The 27,484-nt window shown below is 40.5% G+C and overlaps 1 protein-coding gene across 1 annotated transcript in view; it reads right to left on the minus strand.

Moving 5' to 3' along the window:
* Positions 1-27,484, minus strand: part of LOC136879168 (lysosomal alpha-mannosidase) — a 371,785-nt gene that overhangs the window by 96,732 nt on the left and 247,569 nt on the right. Inside the window, exon 12 of the mRNA XM_068228971.1 lies at positions 17,318-17,523. Coding sequence (XP_068085072.1) covers positions 17,318-17,523 — 206 coding nt within the window. The remainder of the gene's footprint in view (positions 1-17,317; positions 17,524-27,484) is intronic.

A 27,484-nucleotide genomic window follows, 5' to 3' on the forward strand; every position in this document is an offset into this window, starting at 1 on the left:
GATTCTACTGGGGGCAGATGTCGCAGGTGAATTGCTTACTGGGAGGACACATCAACTAAAACGTGGTCTAGTTCTAGTTGAGACTATTCTAGGGTGGACACTAATGGGAAAAATTATAAGTAACAAATCTAGAAGGGATGCAGCGTCACTGTTGGTGACATCATTGTTTTCAAAACAAACAAAAATGTCTGATCTCTGGGACATAGAAATCCTTGGAATTACTGATCCTGCAGAAAAGGACTCTACTATCGAGAAGAATGAACGAGTTAGGAAGAATTTCCTTGAGACTGTGAGGCTGAATGAAGACAACAGATATGAAGTATGTCTACCTTGGAGCGAGCAACATCCACCTCTTCCGGACAATAGCGAAATAGCTCAGCGCAGATTGGAGACAGTCACCAAGAAACTACAAGCTGAACGACATTATGAGGGATACGATGGCGTCTTACGGGATTGAATGGGGCAAGGAATCATTGAAATATATCCGAAGAAGACCTGGCGAATGGCGGGCACTATTTACCACAACGACCTGTCTTGAAAGATAACAGCACCACCAAGATAAGACCTGTATTTGACGCCTCTTCTCTAAATTATTGTATTGAGAAAGGACCTAACCTTATAGAATTGATTTCTAGTTCATTACTGAAGTTCAGAGAAAATGATATTGGAGTCATCGCAGACATAGAAAAGGCATTTCTCCAAATAAGCGTCCATCCTAGAGACCGTGACTTTCTAAGATGATTTTGGTGGGATAAGGAAAGTACAGAAAAGATGAAAGTGTTTCGTCATAATAGAGTTGTTTTCGGCGTTGCGTGTTCCCCTTTCTTGCTGTCAGCAACAATAGAATTCCATTTGAACGAGATGAAGATAGAGGCAGTTGATAACAATCCTCACTTGGTTCCGACAATAGAAAGGCCGAGAGAATGTTTCTATGTAAATAATTGTACTACAAGTGTTAACAATGAGACTGAAGTCAATTCATTCATGAAAGAGGCAAATATAATTATGAAGAAGGCATATTTCAATCTGCGAGGGTGGGAGTATTCTCACGACAAAACAACTGAAAACCTGTCACAAGTGTTAGGATTCATTTGGAATAAAGGAAACGATACCATTGAGTTGAATGTGGCACATGTCATTGATATCACACCCGGTGTAAGAACAAAGAGCTGCTAATAGAGTATTTGATCCTCTGTCTCTCTGCCCTACAGGAACCTTGGGCTTCTGACCTGGACTGGGATACGGAGGTAAATGAATCGTCAAAGAAAAGATTTCTGAAATGGTTGGCAGAACTACCTCACCTGGCTGAGATTAAGATTCCTAGATGTCTGATTGGAAGGCTGCAATCAAGGGCGTCCATACCTGGGGGCAAGGTGTGGCCGCGGCCCCCCTCTACCTCTCAGGGAAAGGCAAAAATCTAGTGTAGTCACGAGTTTTCCTTTCAAGAAAATGATTTAAAAGTATTATGTAAAAGCGGTAGTACCGTCCACCACCAACAGGCAGGGGATGTCGTGGGTTATTCTACCGCAGAATTTAAGTCGCTATTTATCTTCGAAAATATTTAAATTACTACGTACGCCCATGGCTGCAATCGGTTGAAGATATCTCTATACATATATTCTGCGATGCTAGTCAAAACCGCATATGCTGCAATTATATTCTTGCAAGTACAGAGGATTGATAACGTGGATCTACGAGTTGTGCAAGCAAAAATACGAGTGGCACCCAAGCAGAAGATCACCATACCACGTCTGGAATTATTATCAGCTACTGTAGGTGTTAGACTTGCCACATCAGTGTTACCATCATTAATGTCAAAAGAAATTACTGTTCATTATTGGAGTGGCTCATAGACAGTGTTATCTTGGATAAAATTAGATGAACCTTGGGGAACTTTCGTATGAAATAGAGTTCAAGAAATCCGAAGGTTATCCAGAATTGAACAGTGGAGACATGTTCCTGGAATCATGAATCCAGCTGACCTGGCATCAAGAGGATGTGATCCAAAGCATTTACTGGAACAGAGATGGTGGGAGGGTCCGAAATGGCTGAAACAATCCTCTACGCAATGGCCCTGCTCCAAAGTTACAAGAAACGATGAAGAGGTATTCGAAGAAAAAATAAGAAGAGTCAACATTATGACCGCAATAGAAAATAAGTCGAATACACAAGAATGGCACCTCGACTATTTCTCGAGTTTTAGGAAAACAGTTCGCATGATGGGGTGGATATTGAGATTTCTGCACAATTGTCGACAGCAAAAATTAACTAGAAAATATTCAGAACTATCAGTTGAGGAGACGACCAGAGTGGAAAAATTGTGATGAATTGCATACAACAGGAGTGTTTTGTTGATGTAAAGAACGAGAGATTTAGCACACACTGCGTTTTCACTGATGACGAGGGAGTGATGAGACTAAAAACAAAGATAATAGCACGCCGGAATGATTAAATTTCCGCTGTCCTATTATCCTTCCTGCAAAACATGCTTTAGTTCGTGCTCTCATTAGGGAAAAGCACAAAAAATTATGTCATGTTGGTTCACATATTCTGCTCAGCGGGTTCCTACAGAAGTACTGGATCCTCGGTGGAAGAAGAACGGTGAAGAGTGCAATCGCATCTGCCGAATATACCATGGAAAACATCTTGAAGCGGAGCAGGCTCATCTACCCGTTAACAGAGTGAGAGAGATATCAGGGGTAGACTTTGCAGGACCCTTGATTTTGAGAGGAGGAGAGAAAGTCTGTTTGTTCACGTGCGCTGTTTTTCGTGCGGTCCATCTGGAGCTTGTATAATTGGACAGTTCGGCGGCCTCCTCCCGCGGGAAATTTGAATTCTGGCAGGAAACTTGAATTTTGGCGCGAGATTTGAATTTGTAAACAAAGCCACGTGCTTTTTGACAGCTGTCATCGACAACAACGCATCGCTAACCTCACTGCTGCCATCTTGACGGGCCTAAACCTCAGTAGTGCCAACTTAACCTAACTAGCGCGAGGTAAACAAATCCACGTGTTTTTTGACAGCAACGTGCTTTTTTGACAGCTGTCATCCGCCATCTTTAAACTACAGAGCACTGTGCTGCCCTCTTTATCGTAGTAGATGAAAATTCATCACCTGTCATCGGCAGTGCTGCTATCTTGGCGGGCCTAAACCTCAGTAGTGCCAACTTAACCTAACTAGCGCGAGGTAAACAAATCCACGTGTTTTTTGACAGCAACGTGCTTCTTTGACAGCTGTCATCCGCCATCTTTAAACTACAGAGCACTGTGCTGCCCTCTTTATCGTAGTAGATGAAAATTCATCACCTGTCATCGGCAGTGCTGCTATCTTGGCGGGCCTAAACCTTAGTGCTACCAACTTAACCTCACTAGCGTGAGATAAACAAATCCACGTGCAGCTGTCATCCGTCATCTTTAATCCAGAGAGCACCGTGCTGCCCTCTTTAGCTACTTACCTTTGAAATGTGGTACGTCACAGCTGTCATCCGCCATCTTGCATCCGAAACCTCAGTGCTGCACTCTATGTGGTGGCAGCAAATTCCACGTGCTCTTGTTTGGAAACAAAGCCACGTGCAGCTGTCATCCGCCATATTTAATCCAGAGAGCACCGTGCTGCTCTCTTTAGCTACTTACCTTTGAAATGTGGTACGTCACAGCTGTCATCCGCCATCTTGCATCACCGGGCGAGTTGGCCGTGCGTGTAGAGGCGCGCGGCTGTGAGATTGCATCCGGGAGATAGTAGGTTCGAATCCCACTATCGGCAGCCCTGAAGATGGTTTTCCGTGGTTTCCCATTTTCACACCAGCCAAATGCTGGGGCTGTACCTTCATTAAGGCCACGGCCGCTTCCTTCCAACTACTAGGCCTTTCCTATCCCATCGTCGCCATAAGACCTATCTGTGTCGGTGCGACGTAAAGTCCTTAGCAAAAAATAAATAAAAAAAACATCTTGCATCGCAAACCTCAGTGCTGCACTCTTAAGCTTGAAATGTAGTGGCGGCAATTTGAAAAATTCTTTATGCTCATGTTTGGAAACGAAGCTACGTGCAGCAATCATCCGCCATCTTTAATCTAGAGAGCACCGTGCTGCCCTCTATGTGGTGGTGGTAAATTCTACACGCCTTACAAACCCATGTGCTTTTTTGACAGCTGTCAACCGCCAGAGAGCACCGTGCTGCCCTCTTTGTGCCGGTGACAAATTCCACGTGCTTTTTGACAGCTGTAATCCACCGTCTTGCATCACAAACCTCAGTGCTGTACTCTTTAGCTAGATACCTTTGAAATGTGGTGGCGGCAAATTCCACGTGATCTTGTTTAGTAAACAAAGCCACGTGCTTTTTTGACAGCTGTCGTCCGCCATCTTTAATCAATAGAGCACTGTGCTGCGGGTAATTTCGTCAGCTGTCATCCGCCATCTTTAATCCACAGAGCACCGTGCTGCTCTCTATAGTAGCGGGTAATTTGAAAAGTTCTGTTAGCTGTCATGCGCCATCTTTAATCAAGAGAGCACCGTGCTGCCATCTTTAGCTGAACTGTGGTGGCAGCAAATTCCACGTGCTCTTGTTTAGTAAACAAACTCACGCGCTTTTTGTCAGCTGTCATCCGCCATCTTACATCGCAAACCTCAGTGCTACACTCTTTAGTTGAAAAATGGTGGTGGATAATTTAAAAAGAAAAATTCTACAGCAGCTATCTCTCGACGCTAATTGCACAAGATGGTGGCTATACATGACTCCTTAAAGGTGCTTATGCGAGATGATCGCTATACATAGTTTCTTATGAGACTCCCTTGGGATGCTTGCGCAAGATGGCGGTTATACAAGGCTCCTTATGAGACACCCTAGGGATGCTTGCGCAAGATGGTGGTTGCTGTTATGAGGCGGCTTAAGGGTCCTTGCACAAGATGGCTAGAGACGCCCTAAGGATGCTTGCGCAAGATGGCGGACGCAAGATGGCGGCTATACATAGCTCCTTATGAGACAGCCAGTACTCGATACAACATGTGATCAGAACATTGATTGATGTGTTCTGAACACAAAATAAGTGATCAAGACTAGAATCGAACACTGTACTCGATGTCGTTAACTTCAACATGTGATTAAAACATTGTTTGGTATGTTCAGAACACTACATAAGTAGAATCGAACGCTGTACAACATGTTAGGGGATACCTTTGTTCTAAGAAGATCAGATTGAAACATAACAAGACTAGAATTGAACACTGCACTCGATGTCGTTAACCTTAACATGTGAACAGAACATTGATTGATGTGTTCAGATCACTAAACAAGTAGAACCGAACACTGTACAACATGTTAGGGGATACCTTTGTTCTAAGAAAATTAGATTGAAACATAACAAGACTAGAATCGAACACTGCACTCGATGTCGTTAACCTTAACATGTGATCAGAACATTGATTGATGTGTTCAGATCACTAAACAAGTAGAACCGAACACTGTACAACATGTTAGGGGATACCTTTGTTCTAAGAAGATCAGATTGAAACATAACAAGACTAGAATTGAACACAGCACTCGATGTCGTTAACCTTAACATGTGATCAGAACATTGATTGATGTGTTCAGATCACTAAACAAGTAGAACCGAACACTGTACAACATGTTAGGGGATACCTTTGTTCTAAGAAGATCAGATTGAAACATAACAAGACTAGAATCGAACACTGCACTCGATGTCGCTAACCTTAACATGTGATCCGATACAACATGTTAGGGGATACCTTTGTTCCAAGAAAATTAGATTGAAGCATAGCAAAACTAGAATCGAACACTGTAAGAACATTGTTTGATGTGTTCAGAGCAAAAGTACAACTTCAATGATTTACCTAGTGTAAAACACGCACTGTGCACATATCGCATAGCTATCTCGCCTATCACTTGCCTAGTATCAAAATCAAAAACACACTGTGCACATATCGCATAGCTAACTCGGCAACACTTCAAATGATTTGCTTAGTACGAAAATAAAAAATCTATACCGCGTAGCTAACTCGTTCATCGCACTGCTAAGACGCTTAGTAATTTCAAATACACTGATATATGTCATACGAAAATCAAGAAAGCACACTGCGTAGCCAACTCGCTCGGGCCACTCGCTTAGTAATTGCAACACGACTAGAACACTGATACACACACGGATAAGAATGTTGTGAGATACTACATACTTACATGTTAAAAAAATATTGGGGGTTTACTAAACAAGAGCACGTGGAATTTGCCGCCACCACATTTCAAAGGTATCTAGCTAAAGAGTACAGCACTGAGGTTTGTGATGCAAGATGTCGGATGACAGTTGTCAAAAAGCACGTGGAATTTGTCACCGGCACAAAGAGGGCAGCACGGTGCCCTCTGGCGGTTGACAGCTGTCAGAAAAGCACATGGGTTTGTAAAGCGTGTAGAATTTACCACCACCACATAGAGGGCAGCACGGTGCTCTCTAGATTAAAGATGGCGGATGATAGCTGCACGTAGCTTTGTTTGCAAACATGAGCATAAAGAATTTTTCAAATTGCCGCAACTACATTTCAAGCTAAAGAGTGCACCACTGAGGTTTGCGATGCAAGATGGCAGATGACAGCTGTGACGTACCACATTTCAAAGGTAAGTAGCTAAAGAGGGCAGCACGGTGCTCTCTGGATTAAAGATGGCGGATGACAGCTGCACGTGGCTTTGTTTCCAAACAAGAGCACGTGGAATTTTCCGCCACCACATAGAGTGCAGCACTGAGGTTTGCGATGCAAGATGGCGGATGACAGCTGTGACGTACCACATTTCAAAGGTAAGTAGCTAAAGAGGGCAGCACGGTGCTCTCTGGATTAAAGATGGCGGATGACAGCTGCACGTGGATTTGTTTATCTCACGCTAGTGAGGTTAAGTTGGTAGCACTAAGGTTTAGGCCCGCCAAGATAGCAGCACTGCCGATGACAGGTGATGAATTTTCATCTACTACGATAAAGAGGGCAGCACAGTGCTCTGTAGTTTAAAGATGGCGGATGACAGCTGTCAAAAAAGCACGTTGCTGTCAAAAAACACGTGGATTTGTTTACCTCGCGCTAGTTAGGTTAAGTTGGCGCTACTGAGGTTTAGGCCCGTCAAGATGGCAGTACTGAGATTAGCGATGCGTTGTTGTCTGTCAAAAAGCACGTGGCTGTCAAAAAACACGTGGCTTTGTTTACCTCACGCTAGTTAGGTTAAGTTGGTACTACTGAGGTTTAGGCCCGGCAAGATGGCAGCAGTGAGGTTAGCGATGCGTTGTTGTCGATGACAGCTGTCAAAAAGCACGTGGCTTTGTTTACAAATTCAAATCTCCCGCCAAAATTCATATTTCCCGCCAGAATTCAAATTTCCCGCCAAAACTCAAATTTCCCGCGGGAGGAGGCCGCTGAACTGTCCAATTATACTACTGACATCTTTGGCTACCTCAACATTCCTCGAAGCTTTTCGACGCTTTGTATCCAGACGTGGAAGGCCAGCAGTAGTCTACAGTGACAACGGGACTAATTTTCATGGCGTCTGTAATGCCTTGAAGACGATTCTGTGGGATAAAATTGTTGAATATAATTCTGCAAATGAGATTGAATGGAAATTTAATCCCCCCGCTGCACCATGGTGGGGAGGTTGGTGGGAGATTTTCATTGGTGTTCTCAAGCAAATGCTCAGGAAAGTTCTGGGAAATTCGTGCTTGTCGTACCAAGAAATGATGACAGTCTTGTGTGACATCGAAGCTGTGATGAATTCTCGGCCGCTTACGTACCTGTCCAATGATGGAAGTGACCTTATGGCAATAAACCCTTCAATGTTTCTGCAAGAGGTCAAGAAGGTTGGAGTGCCCGATGTCGACATGATAGAAAATGTAAGATTCGACAAAAGATATATACGAGTATATAGACAGAAAAGAAAAGAAACGTTAAGGTTGAGATTAGGAATGAATATCTTGGACAACTGATTCACAAGAACACCCCTACAAAAATCACTTCAAGCCCTTCGTAGGTGAAGTAGTACTAGTAGATAATGACAACCCCAAGAGACCATTGGCTATTGGCAAGAGTGATGAAAGTTATACCTGGCAAAGGTGGTGTTGTGAGACTTGTTCGTCTGAAGACTGAAAGAGGGGAACTCGTGAGACCGGTGCAAAGGGTACACCCACTTGAAGTGGCATGTGCAGAAGACCACGCCTTCAGACACTTTAAGCAGTGTGAAAAGAAAGAAAGTGATCGACCAGTAGTTTCCAAACTGAAAGTTAGTAGTGGGAGACTGGTGATTAAACCAAAAAGATTTGAGGATTGAGCGATATTTTTCACAAGTGTTCATTTATTCCATGTGATATTTATCTCAAGTGTTCTTTTATTTTGAGTTCCAAAAGAGACAAGAAAGTGGAGAGGTTACCTTACTGTTTTGTATTGTGTATAGTAAATTCAATTTTTTCTCTCTAAAAAACGTCATTTTGTATTGTAATGATGTTTCCACAACTCTAGGTGGGAGGATGTTGAGTTTGTAACATATTTGAAATTAAATATAATACGATAGGGTTGGCAGTAGAGAGAGATGTCTGGGTTAGAGAGAGTGGTGTGTGAGTTGAAAATGAAAACTGGCTCACGTGTATAAGTGCCTGTATTTCTTCTGAATATATGTATGTATGTTGGGTATTCAGCCCGAAGGCTGGTTTGATCCTCTGCAGCTCCGCCAACAGCTGTCATAAACAGCCTAGGAGTCACTGAAGAGGCGTACTAGGGAAATGAGGAGTGAGGTAGTTTCCCGTTACTTTCCTCACCGAGCCAGCCGCTGATATTACATATCAGTCTGCCAAGCCCACTGAAATTCATGCACCAACCGACCCTATGAGCGATATCTTTACACCATTCATAACAGGGACTGTCTGTATAAGCAATGGTATTACTAGCATCACTCATACCTCAGTCACTTTCATATTGTCAAAGCCAAGGATGAGCCTGAGACAGGTCAATGAAAGTAACAAATTTGATATAGCCCATACCAGACGACATAGTGCACTGTAAACACTACATCTCGCCAACAAAGGTATTCTGAATATATAGAGAAAATGTATTATTTCAGCGGGGTGTTTTGTAATTTTCTATTGGTGAACCTAACAATGTCCGCTGATTTTACATTACTGATCACGTGAAGATTGCTAAGAACTTGTGCGTACCACGGCGAAATTACAAGTACGGTATACAAGTTACGTGAATGATGTAATCCACGAAATATCACTGTAATATTTGTCACAAATGGAAGATAGTAATTGCTTTTACTCAAATAATGTCTCAAATCGGAGGTTGATTAAGAAATAATACGAAATATTTTATTTTAGAGAATACATACTTTACTGCCTTACAACTACTATTTCTGCTACGTCGCAGCGCTTCCGTGTTTTGTTTGTCTAACACTGTCGTGTGTGATGTCTTTCCTCACTGAATTTCTTTGGTGTCGTTTTATTGATTTTTCTCATTCGATGTCATTTGATGGGCTGTCACGTCATGTGCCCTTACTGATTCATTAAACGATTTACTGGTCCAGGGATCATGCTATTTTTATTTCAACAAAATACCCGCGCTGAACATATGAAAAAAAAGAGAATTCGCAGACATAGCACTCCCCTTCATCGGCGCCAACCCTGGACCTCAAGAAAGAAACAAAAGACTGCGCGAGTCCTGTTTACAGTCAATAAATACGTATACATATTCCTTGCTAGTAACGACGGTATTTCTTAATCAACCTCCGATTTGAGACTTTATTTGAGTAAAATCAATTATTATCTTCCATTTGTGACAATTATAGCTATGTGACAAATATTACAGTGATATTTCGTGGATCAACGTCATTCACATAACCCCCCGAAAATGTGCCTGTTACGAAGAATACAGGAATAAGTTATGTTTTACTCAATTTCCCGAGCTGAGGGTGAGTTTGCTTCTGACTTTCTTGTTACATAGATTTACAGCAGGTCGTTTTAATGTTGATACAGAACAAGCATAAAAATAATATAAATGATGAGTAACCAAGTGAACATTCATATGGTTATTTCTTGGGTTAGTAATGTTGAGTGCGCGCTGCCTTTTCTGCCCAAAATTAATGCGAGTAGAAGCAAAATCCAGTCTGTAAATGTAGAACCAAATGCAGTTTATAAAACCTAAACTTCTGTTAAACGATTTTAGCATTTTGATGCATAAATTGTAAAATGATAAATTAAACTATTCCTGGTAGATAACATTTAGTTGTTAGAAGCAATACAACTTCATAATTAAGAAATTAAAGAATTATTCCTCGGCAATTTCCGTGAATGTGGAAAATAACTAACAGATCTTCCTGGTCAGTGCATTCATATTTGACAAAACAATAATAATAATAATAATAATAATAATAATAATAATAATAATAAAAATAATAATAATAATAATAATAATGTTATTTGCTTTACGTCCTACTAACTACTTTTACGGTCTTCGGAGACGCCGAGGTGCCGGAATTTAGTCCCGCAGGAGTTCTTTTACGTGCTAGTAAATCTACCGACACGAGGCTGTCATATTTGAGCACCTTCAAATAACACGGGACTGAGCCAGGATCGAACCTGCCAAGTTGGGGTTAGAAGGCTAGCACCTTAACCATCTGAGCCACTCAGCCCGGCATTTGAGAAAACATGGACTATTCCTAAACAAAATATTATACAAATGTTTGTGTAGAAGAAAGGGTATCAAGAAAGTCACCGAAGTATAGTACCAGAAGTGTCAAGAAAAACCAAAAAAAGCTACTGTATTTATGGCTATCTAGAGATACAGCAGAATTCCGCTATACCGTGTACGGCATATAACGAGAAGCTCGTTATAATGATAATGTTTGTCCGTTCCTTCAAAATTCTTATATTAAACTGTGTATTATCCTTCGGTTACAGCGAGTGCCCTGTCACTGGCGCATCCGTTATTACGACCGATTATGCACGCACTGTTTTTTTTTTTTTCGTTACCGAAATGTATGCACCCAGTCATTATACTGCATGCGATCGATCATCTTCGGTATCGTTTTCTCGCTATGCCCACTAACGAGCTCTCACGTCAACATTCAAAGGCAATGTCGGAGTTGATTAGTAATACCCGTCGACTGCTCTTCCGCAAAGAAAATGAAAGAGGAGAACATGTTCTCGTAATAAATGCGTAAATAACGTGTCCGATTACAGTTGTTAACTCGTTAATGATAAAGGCTGAATAAACAATCGCTTAATTTAAATGCTAAATACCGCAGATTATAGTTTATATTTTCTCGCGTCTAGTTAAATTTCGGAAAGCTATTCCCATGTAAACGTTTAGCGAGGAGGTTATCATTTCTCTACATGCGTTTCAAATAGGTTAGGTTAGGTCTGAAGAAGGAAACTGAAATAGAAGCTTCTGGGCTGATACCGTACCGTATTTCTCCGAATCCAAGATGACGTTTTTTTCTCAGAATCTCATGTTAATAATCAAGGGTCGTTTTGCATTCGCGGCCTGATAGTAATGAACACCGGGAGATAGTGAGTTCGAATCCTACTCTCGACAGCCCTGAAGATGGTTCTCCGTGGTTTCCTATTTGCACACCAGGCAGACCTATGTGTGTCGGTGCGACGTAAAGCCACTAGCAAAAAAATAGGTAATGAACACCATTGGCAACTACCACAGTAACCACGCTTCTTCCCCGCGCACGCGCACACGAAACGGCCGCCTCTTTATCATACATCGCTAGGTGTAACGTCACTGGATTTCGGGAAATAGTGAAGAGAGAATGACATTCTATTTTCTACTACAAAAACATTTTCCAAATCTGCAGAATGGCATCAAAACATGAGAGCCTTCAGGCCACGGCTACTCATTAGCAGAGCTGTACCTGACGCTTAGTAATAAATTTTATAGACAGCAGGAATATTTTCGTGATGGATCGTCGTATTGTAAAGATACGTCGAAAAGGTATTGCCGGCAAATTTTCAACGGGTTCTCGTCGATGTTATGATGCCAGTTTTAAGTTAATGATCAATCAATCAATCAATCGATCAATCAATCAATCAATCAGTCAATCACTACTGTTCTGCATTTGGGGCAGGCGCCCAGGTGGCAGATTCCCTATCTGTTGTTTCCCTAGCCTTTTCTTAAATGATCGCAAAGAAATGGGAAAATTATTGAACATTTGCCTTGGAAAGTTATTCCGATCCCCAACTCCCCTTCCTATAAACTAATATTTGCCCCAATTTGCCCTCTTGAATTCCAACTTTATCTTCATATTGTGATATTTCCTACTTTTAAAGACACCACTCAAACTTATTCGTCTAATGATGTCCTTCCATGCCATATCTCCACTAACAGCTCGGAACATACCACTTAATCGATCAGCTCGTCTCCTTTCTCCCAAATCTTCCCAGCCCAAACTTTGCAACATTTTTGTAACGCTACCCTTTTGTCGGAAATCACCCAGAACAAATCAAGGTGCTTTTCTTTGGATTTTTTCCAGTTCTTGCATCAAATAATCCTGGTGAGGGTCCCATACACTGGAACTATACTCTAGATGGGGCCTTACCAGAGACATATATGCCCTCTCCTTTACATCCTTAATACAACCCCTAAATACCCTCATAACCATGTGCAGAGATCTGTACCCTTTAACTATCATATTTATGTAATTACGCCAGTGAAGGTCTTTTCTTATATTAACACTAGGTATTTACAATGATCCCCAAAAAGGAACTTTCACCCCATCAACGCAGTAATTAAAACTGGGAGGACTTTGCCTATTTGTGAAACTCATAGCCTGACTTTTAACCCCCTTTTTAATAATCATACCATTGCCCACCGTCCATCTCACAACACTATCGAGGTCACACTGCAGCCGCTCACAATCCTGTAACTTATTTATTACTCTGTACAGAATAAGATCATCTGCAAACAGCATTATCTCTGATTCCACTTATTTACACATATCATTGATATAGACTATATATAAGAAAGCATAAAGGTCCAATAATGCTGCCTTGAGGAATTCCCCTCTTAATTATTACAGGGTCAGATAAAGCTTCGCCTACTCTAATTCTCTGAGTTCTATTTTCTAGAAATATAGCCACCCATTCAGTCACTCTTTTTTTTAGTCCAATTGCACTCATTTTTGCCAGTAGTCTTCCATGATCTACCCTATCAAATGCGTTAGGTAGGTCAATTGCAATGCAGTCCATTTGGCCTCCTAAATCCAGGACATCTTGCTGAAATCCTACAAGCTGAGCTTCAGTCGAATAACCCTTTCTAAACCCAAACTGCCTTCTGTCAAACCAGTTATTAATTTCACAAACATGTCTCATATAATCAGAAAGAATGCTTTCCCAAAGCTTACATACAATGCATGTCAAACTGACTGGCCTGTAATTTTCAGCTTTATGTCCATCACCCTTTCCTTTATACACAGATCCTACTATAGCAACTCTCCATTCATTTGGTATAGCTCCTTCAACCAAACAATAATCAAGTAAGTATTTCAGATATGGTACTATATCCCAACCCATTGCCTTTAGTGTATCCCCAGAAATCTTATAAATTCGAGCTGCTTTTCTAGTTTTCAACTTTCGTATCTTACTGTAAATGTCATTGTTATCATAGGTAAATTTTAATACTTCTTTAGTATTACTCACATCCCCTATCTGGACATTGTCCTTGTAACCAACAATCTTTACATATTGCTGACTGAATACTTCTGCCTTCTGAGGATCCTCGCATACACACTCCCCTTGTTCATTAATGATTCCTGGAATGTCCTTCCTGGAACCTGTTTCTGCCTTAAAGTACTTATACTTAACCTTCCACTTTTCACTAAAATTTGTATGACCACCAATTATTCTTGCCATCATGTTATCCTTAGCTGATTTCTTTGCTAGATTCAATTTCCTAGTAAGTTCCTTCAATTTCTCCTTACTTCCACAACCATTTCTAACTCTATTTCTTTCCAACCTGCAGGTGCTTCTTAGTCTTTTGATACGCTGTTATAATATAGTGGATCCTTACCATTCCTTACCACCTTTAAAGGAACAATCCTATTTTCACATTCTTCAACAATTGCTTGAAACCCATCACAGAGTATGTTTACATTTTTTGTAGCATTTTTCAGTGATCATAGTTTCTTTTTTAAAACTCCCTCATGCCTGTTTTATCAGCCATATGGTACTGCCTAATAGTCCTCATTTTAAAACCTTCCTTTCTTTCACATTTATTTTTAACTACGACAAAAACAGCTTCGTGATCACTAATACCAACTATTACTTCGGTTTCTCTATAGAGCTCATCTGGTTTTATCAGCACACATCCAAAATATTCATCAATCAATCCCTCTAGTTGGTTCCATCACTTTCTGAATCAGCTGCCCTTCCCATATTAACTTATTTGCCATTTGTTGGTCATGCTTCCTGGTTATTAAACACTCGGAAATGTATAATAGTTGTAAAGCCGCAAGAAAATACGGCGTAGGCCTAACTAAAGCCAATATTCGGCGTTACCGTGAAGACAAAGGTAGCTTTAAAATGCGTACTGTACAAAAAAAGCATTCAGTGGCCCGCAATAAGGACGCTTTGAAGAAATCGAAGATGGTACGTGCACAAAAGTGCAAGGGCAGAATTGTCATACCGCGGCGCAATAAACTCGACCGTTGACTTTCAAAGTCCGCGATTAAGGCTTATACATCGCTAGTCGCTGAAGTTGGCCAGAGTCCGGCAAGCGAGAGGTAGGTGTAGCGGCAGCCAGTTACAGTATATCTGTAACAGTTTTATACTAAGCAACAATATTTTCCTGATTTATTGTCGTATTGTAGAGACGCGTGGTATGTGTATTGCCGGCAAATTTTCAACGAGTTCATTTCGATATTATGATGCAAATTTTAAGTTAATGGTTATTAAACCCGCTGAAATAAAGCATAATTGTACAGGCGCAAAAAATACGGCATAACTAAAGCCAATGTTCGGCGTTTACAAATGCGTTCCGTATGAGAAAGACATTCGTATGATTTTACAAAGCACTTTTCAAGCCTGATTAAAATTCTTTTGAAGGAAAAAAGTTGGGGTCGTCTTGGATTCGGAGAAATACGGTAATATATTTTTTCAGAATGAAATTAAACATACACTTTCACGTAGTATCGGATTTCGAAGAACAACAAACAAGTAGGCCGTGGTGTGGATATTTTCCGCGAAAACGTAAGCTTTGAGCAAACTGACTGCCGTTTCATAATGATTTAAATGTGTATGGGGGTTTCCCGACTTTAAAAAAACGGATATAACGACAATCCGCTATAGAGAGTAAATTTTCGCCGTTATGAATTTTCACTATAATGCACTTCTACTGAATATCTACATTTTTATTAATTCATAGTGATTATTTGTTGGGTATATTAACGAGTAAAACCCTCAATCTTTCACCACGAGGATCACTCTTCAAACCTACTTCTCCTAAGATTGCATGGTCCAAAGTTACGAGATATGATGCGATTAGATGTATTAATCATCTATCCTTTTATATTAATATAACGTTTGTGAATATTTCGTAATTATGAGGCACAGACCTATCATGTCCGTGCATTGCAGGAAACAGTTCATCTCTTTGCGTGACGTAATCCGAGCCACTGTACTGAACACATAAGTTCAAGGGTTCAGTACATCACGAAGGCAGTGACACAGTAATTATTTGCCGTATTGTCGCAGTTATGGATAGTGGCTACTCGATGCGCCATCAAATGGATGAAAGTTTAGTTAAGAGTCACGTCAACAGACAGCGTTCAAATGCATACCAGTCGCATCTCCTCGTAACTTAAGGAAATAAATAATTGTGAATAACATGCAAAAACACCGAGTGACACGCCCGACTCAGCTTACTGGCCTTCGGTTCAGAGGGTCCCGGGTTCGATTCCCGGCCAGGTCGGGGATTTTAACCTTCATTGGTTAATTCCAATGGCTCGAGGGCTGGGTGTTTGTGTTGTCTCCAACATCCCTGCAAGTCACACATCACACCACACATAACACTATCCTCTACCACAATAACACGCAGTTACCTACACATGGCAGATGCCGCCCACCCTCATCGGACGGTCTGCTTTACAAGGGCTTCACCCGGCTAGAAACAGGCACGCGAAATTAGTGACACGAATTTCAAAATTATTTCTACTATTTGTTTTACGTCGCACCGACACAGATAGGTCTTATAGCGACAATGGGATAAGAAAAGCCTAGGAGTTGCAAGGAAGCGGCCGTGGCCTTACTTAAGGTACAGCCCCAGCATTTGCTTGGTGTAAAAATGGGAAAACGCAGAAAGCCATCTTTAGGGCTGCCGACACCGGGATTCGAACCCACTATCTCCCGGATGCAAGTTTACAGCTACGTGCCCCTAACCGCACGGCCAACTCGCCCAGTCAACATTTAAGTGTATTCCAAATGTAATAAAAGTTCCGTAATAATGTCACGTAGTATTTGAGAAGTTTTAAAGAACGTTTGCTAGAATTGGAGAAATGTCACTTGCCATGGGGCGGGGCGCTATTTAATAACGAAGAATTTATTTACTGGTTAGCAAAAGAATACCATATTTAGATCATTTATACAAACAGTTACTATCAGGATCGATAGATGCAATCGAAACGTGTTGTGAGGCAGAATAGAGATTGCATAGGTCAGAGCCATGCTGAAACGGAATCTTCTTTAGTCTGTAAAGGAAGGGAAATGGAAAGCAGGCAAAGACGCAATTAAGTGTGTGACAGAATTATACAAGAAGCTCGCCATCGCTTTAGTTCATTAAATCATCTTGATGCAGCGAACTCTATCAACTACTCTCCATATACTACAGCACAATCTATAGGATACAATTTGAGAAGTGACAAGATTCTGATTACAAGCCCGGTGACGACAGCAGAACCCGAAACACCGGCGAGAATTAACACGTTCATAAGGAACGCCTCTCTGCACTTGCAATGTTGTCCATTCAAAAGAAGATGGTGTCATGCACAGAAGGCTTCAACACCAAAGAGATAGAGAAGTTCCGTACTAAGAAGAAGCGCCACATGGATTTAATTTTTCGGAATTAGGTGGGTTTCTTTTTGTTTTTGTTTTTTAGATTGTAGCACACTTAGCACTTGAGTCACCGTCCCCCGCTGCTGGGATCCGAACTCATCAATAGAAGGAGGTTATCCGCCATCCCATCTTTGCAGTGTAGGGATGGGCTGCGAGGACAGTTATGTTGGGGACTGAACATTAAAACAGAGCGTATTATTGTAAGAACTCGAACTATAGCCTGTAGTCCACGCTTACCTCGTTGGCAATACGATTGGGGTCGGTCGTGTCCTCGGCCACAGTGCTGTTTCCTCCTGCTAGTTTCGTGATGTAGTAGGAACGAAAGCCGAGTGGTGGCAGGTCCTCTGCAGCAAACACCAGCTCATCGGCAGCCTTGGAGCGCCGGCCGCGTATGTTCCTTACAGCGATGGGTACTGGAACTAGCTGAGCCAGGATCTCGTCACCTAGAAACAAAGAACCAGCAGTTGCTTTGTCTTATCTCACTCACTTGCCGGGACTGGCATTTTACAAAATAATGATGTTCTGAGAGGCTGTTAGGCATTGTAAGGCAAGGGTTCGGTGCCTAGTTCAAGGTACATAACGTGCGTCTGTAGCCGTCCCAGGTCATAGATACTATTTGAGCAGGGTTTCGTTTGCCTGTTCTCCGGTTTATCACCGCTTCTCTAATTGCTGAGACAAGTTCGCCAAATATTTCTTAACATCTGTTGTTGTTGTTGTTGTTGTTTTAGTCATCAGTCCATGTCAACCTATCCTGTGCTAAACATTTCATTGCTGCATCCTACATCTGTTCCGCTTTTCATATTCATACCTACCGTTCTTACCTCCTATACTTCCCTCAAAAACCAACTGCACAAGTCTTAAGATGTGTGTGTTTTCATTGTATCTCTTCTTCTGGTCAGATGTAGCCAAATCGATCTCCTCTCAGCAATTAGATTCAGTATCTCTTTATTCACCTTCAGCATCCTTCTGTAACACCGCATTTAAAAGCTTCTATTCTCTTTCTTTCTGAGCTAGTTATCGTCCATGTTTCACTTTCATACAATGCCAAGGTCCAGACGAAATTCTTCAAAATAATCTTCCTAATTCCTATATCAATGTTCGAAGTGGGCAAATTTATTTTCGTAAGAAAGACCTTCCTTGCTTGTGCATTTTATGTTCTCCTAACTTCTGCCATCGTTAGTTAACTACCCAAGTAACAATATCCAACTACTTCCTTTAAGACTTCATTTGCTAATCTAATATTCCCTGCATCACCTGACTTCGTTCGACTGCACTCCATTACTTTTGTTTTAGACTTATTTATTTTCATCACGTACTCCTTAACCAAGACACTGTTCATACCAGTCAGCAATTTCTCCAAATCTTCTGCAGTCTCAGGTAAAATAACAATATCATCAGCAAATCTCAGGGTTTTGATTTCCTCTCCTTGGATTTCATTCCCTTTCCAAATTCCTCTTTGATTCACTTTACTGCCTGTTCTATATAAACATTGAAAATTAGGGGGAATGAACTGCAACCTTGCCTCACTCCTTTCTGGATTGCTGCTTCTTTTTCAAAGCCCTCGATTCTTATCACTGAAGACTGATTTTTATACAGATTGTACATAATTCTTCGTTCTCGGTATCTGATCCCAATCACCTTCAGAATCTCGAATAGCTTGGTACAATCAACATTATCAAATGCCTTTTCAAGATCTACGAACGCCGTGTATGTGGGCTTTTTGCCTGTTCCTTTTCACCAAGTAAGAGAAAATGAACCCAAATAATATAGATAGCTTCATCATTAATTTACGTTCTTGCACACATCATTTTTATAACTTGAAATGTGTTTCTACATCTACGGTTGTGTAACAAAATCTAATTAACTTTTAGAAAAGTACATTTTAGTTTAAAAAGATAAATACTGAGAAAGTAGGTAAGGATGAAAATTTATGTCCATTTTTTAATCTAACATTTTGCTGTTTTCTCGTCTTCACTAGTCTTTCAGAGAGTCGTAAAATGAGTGATGATCTTTTTCTATTACTGACTTAAGTTCTTGAAGATGCTTGAGTTTAGGTTCCGTGACTGGGATTTGCGATGTGTACAGTGCTTGAACCATGGTTGGATGACATTCTTTACGTCTGTGAGGCAACAGTTTCCACTCCTCGAAGTATGCTACCTTGTAAGATATTTCGCCACATGGACTGTATTTTATCATGGACAGTGGGATGCCCAACCTTCTTACCAAGTCTCAGGGAGGGCAGAATAAAATTCAAGCATTCGACATTTCTGAAAAATAAAACTTCGTTGACAATAATGTTATATGGCTTCTTAGGCTTGGCAATTCTCATTGATCTAATGTAGCCCATGGGTAAATATATTGGTGGTTTGAAGTACTGCTCTAGAGTAGAATGTACACTATCTGCTTCCATCAATGTATGGCTCTTTTCAAGGCAGACATGCTCAATAATAATGGAGTTTGTCTTGGAAATATCGCTTAGTGCATTGGCCAGGGTTTTGTTCCGGTTCTGGTAGGCGCATCCATCAGAAATTGAGACAATATGATTGTACTGTTTTGGTATATGTTCCAAGTAATGGGCTATTCAAGACACAAACTCATTTGGTGAAACACTCTTGTACCTTCATGCCATACGTAGAGTGTAACATCTTGATGGTTTAATTCCTAAATAGTAATATAGTATTATATATTGTAAAAATTGTATATATGTATAATATATATAGTAATAATATAGTAATATATTGTACCAGGAAAAGTTCATTTCAAGAGCATGATGTCTTTCTGATGAGTGCCTAGTCTTTAGGAGATGGTACATAGAGGGAGGATCGCAAGGCAAAATAATAGATATTATATCTTTGTTTCCTTTATTCAATCTCTGGAAGGTCACCCTATTATATCGCCGAATCATAAATATTTACTAGAAAATAAATCCCAATTTCAACATCAGAATATCGAAAAATCAAGTCGATCAAGTAAATTTCAACTGAATGATGTCTTTCTCAATTAGCTATGTCCATCATAACTTTCATGGCATAAATTAATAATAAAGCATGTTCTAAGTAATTAAGAAATCCTAAAGTCTTTTCTATTGGTACTTGCGATTTCAGATTACGCTTTCTACATAAATTAAATAAACTAAATTTGGTAATTCCTTCTGGTGAACACATCAAACTCAAAGATGAAACACTTGAAATTAAATCTGATCTTCTAGTACAAAGTTCTGAGTATTGTCCTATTTTTGTAAATTATTGTACACTTTACGTAAATATTGTAAATTGAGAGTTTATGATACACTTCCAATATAAATGAAGCACTCAATTGATATTTTAAAGTTCCAATAAATGAGAATATACGACGAGAGCACACTGTTATTTGGAAGTCTGTCTTTACTTAAGAGTTGTAAAACGTTAATTTTCCAAGTAAAATATTAAGTAAGTGAGCCTTTAATGTTCTCTGTCAGTAATGACACTGCTTATAGAAGTTCTGTTCAAAGTCAGAATTATATTTTTGAATGGAAAAGCACTGATATCACCTGACATACGCCTTCTTGTTGAGCTCGAACAGTTGAATACTGCTCTGCAAGCATAAATCTCGAACTCAGCTAACAGCAAACGCCACGATGTTCCATAGTACCACGTCCCTGGAACTGTCCCTCGTAGTTCCAAGTCCACGTTGATCTGCATCAAATCTCCGTCGATCTACGTCGTTCTCCATCGATCTCCGCCGTCTCGAGTCAGGATTTCTCATGTTAGTAAAAGAGTGGATTTAACTCGAGAAAGTCCAATTGACTAGGTTGAAAATGTGCACCATTTGATTTTGCTCTGTTAGAACTGATTATCACAGTTTCATAAATAATCATCATTCACTGGATGAGAAATACGTCGGAGCACTGTCTATTATCGTAAATTATGATAATGAGAAAATACACTTCCCTGCACAGTACACCTTGACACTTACTGCACACTGTTCGTATTGTAAAAAATAACTTTCATTCGAAGCACAGTTTATCATGGCTCACTTTCACAGCAAAGAAATAAATAAAAAGATCTCTCTCGTAATATCTCGTAATGTTGCTTGTCACTATCGCAGGTCTACAAGTATTCATGTACGAGTCCTATACTTCACAACATCACTGAATTACGAAGTTCATTATACAGTCTGTCCACACGGGTTGTTTTAAATGGTACGATACGCGAACAGTCTTTCGGCACAAATTAAAGTGTTCTAGGCTTTAATAATATTCACCGGGTGAGTTGGCCTTGCGCGTAGAGGCGCGCGGCTGTGAGCTTGCATCCGGGAGATAGTAGGTTCGAATCCCACTATCGGCAGCCCTGAAGATGGTTTTCCGTGGTTTCCCATTTTCACACCAGGCAAATGCTGGGGCTGTACCTTAATTAACGCCACGGCCGCTTCCTTCCAACTCCTAGGCCTTTCCTCTCCCATCGTCGCCATAAGACCTATCTGTGTCGGTGCGGCGTAAAGCCCCCCCAGCAGAAAGAAAAAGAAAAAAATAATACTCAAAATAGTCAGCGTGTTGCAACCTACACTCATGATATTCAAAGTTGAAACAGTCCAAGACCATTACAATGTAAAGTAGCCGTGCTAACTTCAAGTTTGTTATGGTTATTCACACGAAAATTAAGAAATTTGTCAAGTTCAAATATTGGTGATATATTACAAGTCTTATGACTTTGATGTTATACACACGTTAATTTCCTAAGTTTGAATGTCTGACGAATTGTAAGTCCCACAATTTATAAGTTACTCACTGGCATTCACAGAAACTAAGTGTCAACTTGCCGTCGAAATTATATAAGTATTACGATGCCCGGCAGTATGAACACTGAGTTCGACTCGTCGCCTGTAGCACGACATGCGAGCCAGCTGTGTAGAATGCGAACTGAATTGCTACGGTCTGGTCTGCTGCTTATATCCCGTACGACCCAAGGTTGCTTGCCACGTCACTGGGGGAAGTGTGATTCCTTTCTCGCATATATCTCTTGAATGCCGTGATGGATTTTATTGAAATTGACATATGTTTACGTTCAGAACATGAGCTACACGATGATGTATGTCTCATTTCCGTAACATTATCGGCTAAAACGTTATACATTTTCCTTCCAGTGCATTCGAGAGAGGCGCACAACATGTGGCAGGTTCATTGCGCGTGACGTGTCCAGCTCGCCACGAGGAGCTTCGTATCGCGGTCCCACAAGATGTCGGGCATACGAACACATTATCGCCGTCCCTTTCCGGCAATTATAAAACTATGTACAGGGCTGGAACAGTTCCTGGTACAATATTTCTAGAAAATAGATCTCAGCGAATAAGAGTATGCGAAGCTTTATCTGACCCTCTAATAATTAAGAGGGGAGTTTCTCAAGGCAGTATTATTCGACCTTTATGTTTTCTTTTATATATATATAAATGATACGAATAAATTAGTGTAATCAGAGGTCGGATGATGTTATTCTGTATAGGGTAATAAATAAGTTACAAGATTGTGAACAACTGCAAAATGACCTTGATAATGTTGTGAGATGGACAGCAGGCTATTGCATGATGATACACGGGGTTAAAAGTCAGGTTGTGAGTTTCACAAATAGGAAAAGTCCTCTCAGTTTTAATTACTGCGTTGATGGGGGTGAAAGTTCCTTTTTGGGGATCATTGTAAATACCTAGGTGTTAATATAAGAAAAGACTTTCATTGGCGTAATCACATAAATATGATAGTTAATAAAGGGTACAGATCTCTGCACATGGTTATGAGGGTGTTCAGGGGTTGTAGTAAGGATGTAAAGGAGAGGGCATATAAGTCTCTGGTAAGACCCCAACTAGAGTATAGTTCCAGTGTATGGGACCCTCACCAGGATTACTTGATTCAAGAACTGGAAAAAATCCAAAGTAAAACAGCTCGATTTGTTCTGGGAGACAAAAGAGTAGCGTTACAAAAATGTTGCGAAGGTTGGGCTGGGAAGAATTGGGTGAAAGAAGACGAACTGCTCGATTAAGTGGTATGTTCCGAGCTGTCAGCGGAGAAATGGCGTGGAATGGCATTAGTAGACGAATAAGTTTGAGTGGCGTCTTTAAAAGTAGGAAAGATCACAATATGAAGGTAATGTTGGAATTCAAGAAGACAAATTGGGTCAAATATTCATTTATAGGAAGGGGAGTTACAGATTGGAATAAGTTACCAAGGGAGATGTTCAATAAATTTCCAGTGTCATTGAAATCGTTAAGAACAGGCTGCGAAAACAACAGATAGGGAGTCTGCCACCTGGGCGACTGCCCTAAATGCAGAACAGTATAGATTGATTGTAAAGTTATGAATTTGCTTTATTTGTTTGTAATAGACTTTGGAAGCAGCTAGTCCTGGACACAAAAGCACACTTTGGAGGTCCATTGTGATTACCAGTTTTTCTTCGGAGACAGTTTCTTTCATCTGATTCTTCATTTCTGTGGCTTCATTGTTCCTCTTCATATGTGGCTGATATCTTCCTCACTGGACATTTTAGTTTTAGAACCACAGCACATTGGTCTTTCCTCGGAGAATGTATGGCTATGTTGTTTTCCTTCATAATTTCGGAGAAAGACGTCCTTCCTACATGCTGTACACTATTATCCTTACACAATGCGTACATGTGAAGAATGGAACGGAATGGGGACTACATACGTCTTCTTGGAACTGGCCCTGCGGTAGTGACCAGTTGATCTGGCCACTCTTTTACTTTGCCACAGTCACTAAACCGAACGTTCTTTGCAAGTGGTTCTACTGCATGCCCGAACAATCGTATTGCTTGTTCACCTTTCAAACGCAAAAAAAGCAAAGCGATGGAATCTCCATTCAGGCCATGAAGGCCCCTAGAGAGGTGGAAGGTAAAGACTTCCACTATCCGTATCATCGGCACTTAGTGGGTGCTTAGCTCTACTTCTGGACACCTTTGCACCCAGGAATTAATCTGGTCCTCATTTATGGTGTAGGCTGAGTGAACCTCAGAGCCATGTGCACCTCCGGAAGAGGAAATCTCGTTTCTTAAATTTTACGACTTCCTGACGGGAATTCGACCCCACATCCTTCACGGTGAACCGAGCACGCCTTTACCGCCTCAGCCAGGCAGCCCCTACCTTTTAAACGTATCTTCGCCAATCGCTAGAGTGTTTATAAATAAAGTTCCGCATGCTCAAACCTTTTCACCCTATGGTTTTCGTAAAAATTCATCATGGCCTGTGTTCTTCCTAGTTTATTCCCCTGTTGATTTCTTGTTGTTACCCAACCACGAACAAACACTCCAAGGATTATTTCTCCCTTCATATGTTATTTCAACTGCGCTTATATTTCTTACCAGTGGTTGTGTGTTTGCATCTACGGAGAATTTACTTGGATTCCCTCAAACGATTTTGAACCACCTTACCGTCAGTCTTCTGAAATCCTACGTTTTCCAGTCCCTTGAGTCTCTTCGAACCAGATTCTATAATGTTTGGATTGTCAACGTTCTCACAGTTCTTCCTTTCCTCTTCGTCCGTATCACGGTTTCTTTCTCCTTTCCTCGTAGCATCCTATGTATTTCCTTCTTCCGTGCCACACTCTTCATTTAGATGTCCACTTTACAGAAAATCTCCCACACACGGTTCACCAATAATTGGTAAATTATTGACACGCGTTTGAACAGTTTGTTCCCTGTCACATTGCTGTTTCCCTCATCTATATCCCCTACATTTTGAACTGAAATATTTAATAACTCAGTAAGCTCGGGAGTTAGTTCAAACATTACTGGGACAATGCTGTAAGACATAGTCTGCCACTGTGTTATTGGCGGTTTGTTTATTCTGCTCCTGGACCATCTGTTCCATCAACTTCCCTCGTGAAAGCATTCTGTGAGAGAGAAAAGGCACAATGTACACTGAATCATTTAGCTATGCATCACTTTGCAACAGTAATAATTGACTTTTGATACATTACAATGCTCCAAGACTTGAATTCCATCCACTTTATCATATACGTTGACTCTAAATCACGCCCGGCTCCATGGCTAAATGGTTAGAGTGCTGGCCTTTGGTCACAGGGGTCGAGGATTCGATTCTCGGCAGGATCTGGAATTTTAACCATCATTGGTTAATTTCGCTCGCTCGGGGGCTGGGTGTATGTGTTGTCTTCATCATCATTTATTCCTCATCACGACGCGCAGGTCGCCTACGGGAGTCAAATGGAAAGACCTGCACCTGGCGAGCCGAACATGTCTTCGAACACTCCCGGCACTAAAAGCCATACGCCATTTCTTTTCATTTTATTTCACTCTAAATGACATAATACTCACTTGGTAATATGATGTATTGAACCCTTGAACTTACCATTATGAACCTTCATGTCCTCCCTCAAATTCTCATTCTGGACTTTCGTGTCCTCCATCAAACTCTCCATCTTATTACCCAAACTCTCCATCATTTTTCTAAATACACTCTCCATCTTATTCTGGACTTTCATGTCCTCTCTCACCTGCCTTAGCATCTCCATCACCGCCTGATCTTCCATCTCACAATACCACAAAAATACAAGAATGAGTACGCTGGCTGTTAATGCAACCAGAATACTCCAGACTACTAAGGAAAGAATTCACTATCTACTGCGTTTTCACATACAAACGCCATTATAATTTAATACCAAAACTGACAACATTCCAACTGTTGTCTTATTAAAATTTTATTTATGTGGCTTGTATCACAAATTGTTTAATAAAACGAAAATTCTGAAGTTAATAAGTTACTCTGGATAAATATCCCAAATAGTTTCGCTTCCATAAATTAATTAAATAAAGAACATGTTAACGCATAAACTTTGAATGTAATTCAGCGTTACCACTTCCAAAATTTATATTTGTAACACGACATAAGCTTCAATAAAGATTTAAGTACTTTTTTCCTAAAATGCATTGTGACTGTTAATACTGTATTATTATTATTATTATCTACCAAGTAGTTAAGCTCCTCGTTAAACGTGATAATATCTAGCACTCTCATTGGGCATAATTCGTTTAACTGTGGCTCAGCAATAGTACTCATCCGCTTGTATTGTTTATAATGTGGCTTAGGCCTCAACATTACTTCATATTTTTCTAACATTTTTTCACTATATAATTCTCTTATCGTTATCGTGGCATCGTATCGTTATCGTGACTTAAGGCTCCTCATCGTTATCGTGACTCAAGCCACCACGTTGGTGCGACATCTTACTGTCCTCCAACGTGTAAAATTATCCTCCTCCTTATCGTGACTTAGGCCCCAACGTTGGTGCGACATCTTACTGAACCCTTGAACTTACCATTCCATCGTTGGTCAGCCACAGCTGCTACAGGAGAGCAATATTGAACTCCTAAATCTTGGGTCGTTGCGGGAAGAAATTCGGTCACGATCTTTACCAAACGATGGGATTCAGAAGAGAGCCTAACTACTTGAAATGAGGAGCAAATATGTGCTTACTAACTTTTATTAAATTCGAAATGTCACGACAACATTATTATTTTATATAAATCCTTGAAATAAAAAAATTATAAATTATTATGCATAGCGTTGATTTATTTCTCACAATATCGAAGAGCTGCTTCGGGGAAAGTAATAAATTAGTGGACAGCGAAACTGAAAAACTGAAAAGGGGAAAACCTGAAAACCGGGCACCTATTACTCCAAACGAGAACTGAGAATTAATCCACACGAACCGTGGAAAATCTGACTTTCAACAAGTAGAACGCCTGATTTCATCTCAATTAAGGTTATCCACCAGTCGAATACCCTTGAGGATACGGAACACCCGCCGAATGGACCCATAATCGAACCAAATTGACTATCAGTTGCTTTGGATAGGTTGCGAAATATTATGGGAAAGCATGGTGTTCACTACGAGTTAACAGCAGCATTCACAATTGAAATAAAATCCCACCATGCATTTGTCATTCATGACACCCTTAAGTGATAAATAATCCCGATGCTAAACGTGCATCACCCAAACAGCTGTTCAGAAGGAACCAACAACACCATGATCCGCGAGGATCTTACGTTATGTCGTTCTGAAGAAACAAAACCGCGAAATGCAGGACACGCTTATTCATGACGCATTTAGAAGAAATGCCAAACACTGAAGTTAATTAAAAAGTGGTAAATCACTTGAAAAGTCTTATTATCAAACCGATTTTCAGGTTAGAAATGGTTGCGTTATGCTTAATAAAATTTCCAGTCCACATGGAAAAATACAGCAACTTAAGGAATGCTTTCCTTCTTAAACAATGACTACCATTACAGATCCATCTACTTATTGTTTGTCCCAACACACTACCTACAAAGTTATCACTTGATCGAATTCAACTACGTATAAAAATGAAAGAACGACAAAGATTGAAAAATAAAAATAATATTACT

Source organism: Anabrus simplex, chromosome 8, assembly GCF_040414725.1.
Source record: "Anabrus simplex isolate iqAnaSimp1 chromosome 8, ASM4041472v1, whole genome shotgun sequence".
NCBI classification, from domain to species: domain Eukaryota; kingdom Metazoa; phylum Arthropoda; class Insecta; order Orthoptera; family Tettigoniidae; genus Anabrus; species Anabrus simplex.